Genomic DNA, 6000 nt, shown 5'->3' with positions numbered 1-6000 from the left:
AAAAGTCCAAAGGAAGGCAAGAAAGGAGACAAAAAAGGCAGGGCAAATAGAAAATCAATAGTAAGATGATATATTACAACCCAATTAAAGCAATATTCTTTAATTTTAAATTGACTAAATGAGTCACTTAAAATAGAGTGATTATCAATATAATTGCAATCAAATATAACCTGTGTGTTTTATATGCTTATTCTTTGAAATTAATTGAAATGTTTTAATATCTAGGATGTGATCACATTTTTAAAAATGTTCCATGGATAATTAGAACTTCTCTATAGTTGATTTTGTTTTGTATGTATGTTTAATGAATCAAGCTTATTTGAGTCATTCAATTCTCTTAATTTTTACTAAGTTTTGTCTTCCTGAGATATCAGTAATTATGAGATTGTCTTTAAATGTCCATCTCTGATCATGCTTTTTGCCTTTACTCCTATTGATTTTCCTTGATATATTTATAGTCTATCTAGTAATATAAATACATATTTAGAAGTTTTCAAATGGAGAAAAAGTAATTATTTTTGCACTTCTCCCTCCATCTTTCCCATCATAACAACAGTATCTAAATATGTGATTATTGGTTATTAGAAATACACATTTTCATTTGGACATTTTTTCCCTGAAGTATACAAAATCTTTCCCAAGATATTTGGTGTCATTTAATTGGGTCTCCTTTTTTGCTTATCATTTGGTCACTTCTACCAAACACCAATAAGGATCTTTATGTCAAACTTTCCTTGGTACTCTATATCTAAAAAAAAAAAAAAAAAAATTGGGTCCTGACTTTTGAGTTATATTTCAAAGTTCTTTTTAGTCAATAACCCACTGATTTAATGCATTCAGTACAGTTATTGCCATTCTAATTTTTATTCATTGATAGGTGATCTATTTTGTTCCTCTGGAACAAAATTTCAGTAATATCTCTTTGCTGTTATTTTAAATTTCATTTTTGTTCAATGCCCAGTTTTTAATATCCTCTCTAAGGTCATTCACTTATTTTTTTTTATTAAGAAGTTTTTCCTTTATCCTATTAAATATTTCCTCCTATTTAAATTTTTTCTCTCCTGGAAATGCTACTATAGGATATTGACAATTCTAGTTTCCTTATCTCTTAATTTATTTTGGTATTTTTTTAGTCTTTTTTATTCATTCTTAAGACAGTTTATGAATCTGATATACCAAATTGCTAATTCATTAAAGTAATTATTTCTATTCTACTATTTATCTTACCTTATTGGAATGATTATTTGTGACTTTATTTAGTTTGATTTTATTTCTGGGCTATTGGGGCTTGTTTTTTTATTTGATTGTGGTAAAGATTATTTGGTACTAGTATATTCTGCTAATTACTTCCCTTAGTTTTTCAGGACAGCCACACAATTTTGAAGTGAATTTTTATACATGTTTTTAGCATTTCAAAAAAATTATAGTTAATAGGGGGAAGGCAGTAACTTAAGGTATATGAAGTGGGGTAGGATCTGCAAAGGAAATAATACCTGTAGACCTCAAGAAACCCATTTATGCTTGATCCCAACAGAGGAAGAACATGAAAAGGATTAAAGAAGTAAAAACTTGGGCAGCAGGATGACCCACAGTGTGGACATAATAATTGGATGATTACAGAGGACTTTCTGGGAAGAGTGTGTATTTGACCAGGAATTGTGTGGGGTTTTCTGCATTCAGTACCTCCCCATTCAAGGGAAATCCAACCACTAGATTTAGAAATGCCGCGGTGTTTGCAACAGTTTTTGCAAATGTATGCGTTTTGCCTCTTTGGATGGTCTGTAAATGTAATAGGAGGAAAATGATTTGATATCAGTAACTTGGAGCATTTTTGTGCCTTCTTACTGGAACCAGAAGTTACTTCAAAAATCACTGTCCTAAGTAAAAAATAGAAACAAAAGCCTCAGCAGGCACTGCCCTAATCTGAGAGCTGAAGGTCAAGCCATTACTTCCTTAATAAATATATGTGTGTCAATGTTAACACTTTTGAGCGCTCCTGTGCAGGCCAGCTCTCAGGTACCCATACCAACTCATCTCCTACGCCCCAGAACCCCCTGCCCGCTCAGACAGCAGAGATCCCATGCCCTGCCTTTTCTTCCGGAGAGAATGCCTTCCCAAGCTGCCCTCTGCGCCCTTCCCCCTCCGGTTGTTCGACTCCAGTACTCAGAGGACCTGCGCGAGCCTCCCAAGAGTGCCTCAACAGCCCCAACTGCTGTTACTTGGCCAACTGGACTCCCAAGACAACGGAGTAATGTTCCTTCTTCTGATCCTTCTCACGGGACTTGGCAGGCTGCACGCAGACACCAGTAAGTCCAGATACTGCTTCTCCTCCCAAATCAGGCTTCTGCGGGACTTTTGTTCACTTAGGGGGCTCGGGTTCCGTGTCCATTGCTAGATATTACCCTGCTCCCTAGCTCCCTTGACTCACTTTTTCCTTGCTCCTGGTATCAAGGTCTGTGGCCAAGAAGGCTGAGAGGTAGCCTTTGAGCAGAAAATCTTGCTTCATTTTCTGTGAAGTGGAACAGAATGAAATAACGTGGTCTTTTTCTTTCAAAATTCTTCTAGAAATAATTGCATCACCATCGAGAAGCTATTTCTCAATGACTTCCTGATTTTGGTGACTGCTGTCCTCCTTTTCCTCCATTAAAAATTGCATCTCCCTAGGGCCTCCCCAGTGGCGCAGCGGTTGAGCGCTGTGTTGCGAAGCTGCCCGCCACCTCTGCGGCGCTGGTTCGATTCCCGGCTGCTCCCCGGCCACCGGAGGAGGGTCCCGCATGGCGCGCAGACCTCTCCTGCCGCCCGCTGCTCCCCTCAGCAGTGTACTTCGGTCCTTCTGCCTGCTCTGCTCCCCGCTCTGGCTCTGGGGAATTCTCTCACCCTCCCGCGCTCCTGACTGTACCCAGTGCATGTATAAACCAAAAACAAAACAAAACAAATAAGTAAAGAAATAAGACATGCCTCTAGAAAATTTAAAAAAAAAAAAATTGCATCTCCCCTCTTATATTCAGTATTCTGTATCTTTTCCCTGAGAATGATCCCACGTTCTAGATGTACCACAGTTTTCCCATTTCCACACTTCTTTCACAACATTTAATCGCTGGAAATTGTTACTCGGTGTTACTTTGTCAAACACTAATTAGAGGTGGTATGTGTATGAGAGAGAAGGAAAGGAGGGCAGAGGAGGGGGGAAGAGGGGAGGGAGACTAGAAACCTGGGATCCAGACAAGATTAAGAAGAAATTTGTAGGTTAGAATGATCAGAAAGAGTGGAAATGAAGACTAGATGCACTGGTTATACAAAAAATACCTAGTATTGTTGGGTAAGAAAGCAGAATTGAATTTTGAAATGAATAAGATTACAGGTTATCAAAATTACTTATTTTTATTTTAGAGCCAAATAAAAAATATCTGCAGATGACACTTCCTGAGAAGATTTCATCCTCTGACACAAAAGGAGATCCAGAAAAAAATGTAATTGGGATTAACATTTTATATCTTAAATTATGCTAAATTGCTTTTGATGTCAAGACCAAAGTCACTGGACATAGGAACTCAGTTCTCAGAGGTGGAGAAATAATATTATATGCATGAAGGCATGTGATTTCTGTGTGTGACTGTGTGTGTGTGTGTGTGTGTGTGTGCTTCTTTTGAAATAGAAGGATTTTAGGGATAAAATCTACTAGGGCTGGGACTAGGCACAGACATGGGAAGTGCTTGACTCAAGCACAGAATTCAAAAGGGTGGCAAAAAACTGGGATTCTCCAAGGAGCTAAGGCTGGTAAGGTTAGTCATGATCACAGCCTCTCTCTTTCAGAATCTCCTGACTTTCAGAAGCTGTCTCTAAGTTGCTAATTTCAAAAGCTATTTATTGGGATATAGCTATTGTCAACTGACTGATTTTTTGATTTTGTGCACAGACCATATCTCCTGGTGTTAGTTACTTGTTCATGACTTGGGGCTTTGACCCAAGAACAGTTTTTTCCTTTCTCAGATATGTCAAATCAGCATTTTTAATTCTCAATCTCCTTTTTGGACTTCTCCCACAAAAGCCTGCACAGAGATAAGGGGTTATACAAATTTATATGTGGCGATATGATCTCCTGCTAGTTGTTAATGAAATAACTGAAGCTTTTTTTCAAGCTAGAAAAAAAAGAAAAGGCACTTACTTGGGATTTTAGGACTGCAACCTAGAAGACACAGACCTAATAAGCCCTTGAGAGTTGTTTTGGGGTTGCCTGGAAGTCAGTAAAAGTTGTATACACAAAGAAAGGATGGAATAGTTCTCATAGGTCCATTATGCAAATTAATTTTCAGTCAGTCAAGTTCTCATTGGTGCAATAATAAGAAAATTCGGTCAAGATTTAGTTGAGTGCTGATTAATCAAGTTCCAATCCTGGGCAGTCTGAGACTGGTTGACTTTATTTCAGTTTCTTCCTGAGGGTGAAAGTCTGGGCTACCTTAGCATGCATGCCAGGCTTGCTGGAAGTGCAGGACTGACCCTAAACAGATTCTGTTTTGGTTTAAACTAGACTCTGAGGGATCTACTACTTTGTTTTCTTTCCTTTTTTTTTTTTTTTAAATATTTCTTGTCATAGTATTGCCATTCAAGTGACTTAAGCATCAGTTAGTTGAGCAGAAAAATAACGTACTGCCAATTTATTTGCAGTTTATTGAAAAAGTGCAGTACAAGACATTTAAGGTATTCTGACAAAGTTCATACAGGAAACACATGAAAAAAATCTTTATTGAGGACATGTCCATATGCAAAGGATGCCTGAATGAAAAAAAAATTTGCATGTTTTATGAGTGTCCCAAATGGCTTTCGTGAGTTAGAGATGGGAATTAAATTCAGCCTAGCCCTGTTCCAAACATTTACATATGGTTTGAGCAAATAGAACACCCTTATTGCCATGAGTAAGAGACCCACTTATTTACTTTATTGGGCAAAGAAAGAAGTAATACTAATTGCTTTTCCTCTTGTTCTCCCTTTCTTGGTTTATGGACAGAAAAACAGCATGCAAATGCATTTTGCCCTAGAAACATTTTAATTACAAGCAGTGGTGTAATAATTCCTTCTGGAGTGTGAGTTGAGTGAATCAAGATTATTCAAAAGGAACTTGAATAGTAATTTAAACCCCATGACATCTGATTTTTTTTAATCTTTTTTTTTTTAAAGATTTATTTATTTATCCAAGAGCTGGGGTATAGTCAGAAGCGCGGGAGGGTAAGAGAATTCACCAGAGACAGAGCGGGGAGCAGAGCAGGCAGACGGACCTGCTGCACCATGTGGGTTTCTCCCTGGCCGGCCGGGAATCAAGCTGGTGCTGCAGAGGCTGTGGACAGTTTCACAGCGTGGCGCTCAACCCACTGCGCCACCGGGGAGGCCCCATGACATCTGATTTTAATAAGGTGTTGTATAGTGTTTCCATTGTGTTTGCTTTTATTTAAGTAATATTATTTGCATAACTTTCTTTGAATCATAACCTCAGAGCACTGGTGGGGTGTTCAGCTCTTGTGATAGGAGACTAGAAGTCCGGCTGAGCTTGCCACACTAGACAATGCATGAAGGGTCAAGGTCCGGCTCCCTAGGCTTCAGGCATGGCTAAAATGGTAGACAGTGGCCTCCTGGGGAGCATTGCCTCCATTTCCTGGTAGATGGTAATGAAGGCAAGGGGTTATTTGGACCTTGCTGGTGGTGGCTAAGGACAGGGTCTCTCGTTACCTGGAGTCTTGGCTCCTGCAACTGGTGACTGGATTGCTGGTGGTCTGATCACTCCCCATGATGTTCTGGTTGCTGGCCTCACATGTGGCTGGCGTGTGGATGACGAGTGGATGGTGGATGCAGCTGGGGCCCATGGATTGCCTGGGGCTTGCCTCTTATGGTTGCTGCATCTTGTGGGCTCTGTCTATAGTGGCAGTAATGGGCACAGTGCAGTTTCTCTATGACCCGAGTAGATGGGGTAAAGGAGGAGAGAGTCCTGGAGCCCTCCGTGCCTTTTGT

The 6000-nt window shown here is 39.5% G+C and overlaps 1 protein-coding gene across 1 annotated transcript in view; it reads left to right on the top strand.

The window, feature by feature from the left end:
* Positions 1 to 2106: 2106 nt before the first annotated feature.
* Positions 2107 to 6000, top strand: part of LOC311170198 (disintegrin and metalloproteinase domain-containing protein 5-like) — a gene marked incomplete at both ends in the record, with an annotated part of 65715 nt that continues 61821 nt past the window's right edge. The window contains one exon of the mRNA XM_084232592.1: positions 2107 to 2306. Within this exon, the coding sequence (XP_084088718.1) occupies positions 2107 to 2306 (200 nt within the window). The remainder of the gene's footprint in view (positions 2307 to 6000) is intronic.

Source organism: Talpa europaea, assembly GCF_964194135.1.
Source record: "Talpa europaea genome assembly, chromosome: 4".
NCBI classification, from domain to species: domain Eukaryota; kingdom Metazoa; phylum Chordata; class Mammalia; order Eulipotyphla; family Talpidae; genus Talpa; species Talpa europaea.
The sequence above is the reverse complement of the archived record's forward strand: the minus strand, read 5'-3'. Positions and strand labels throughout refer to the sequence as shown.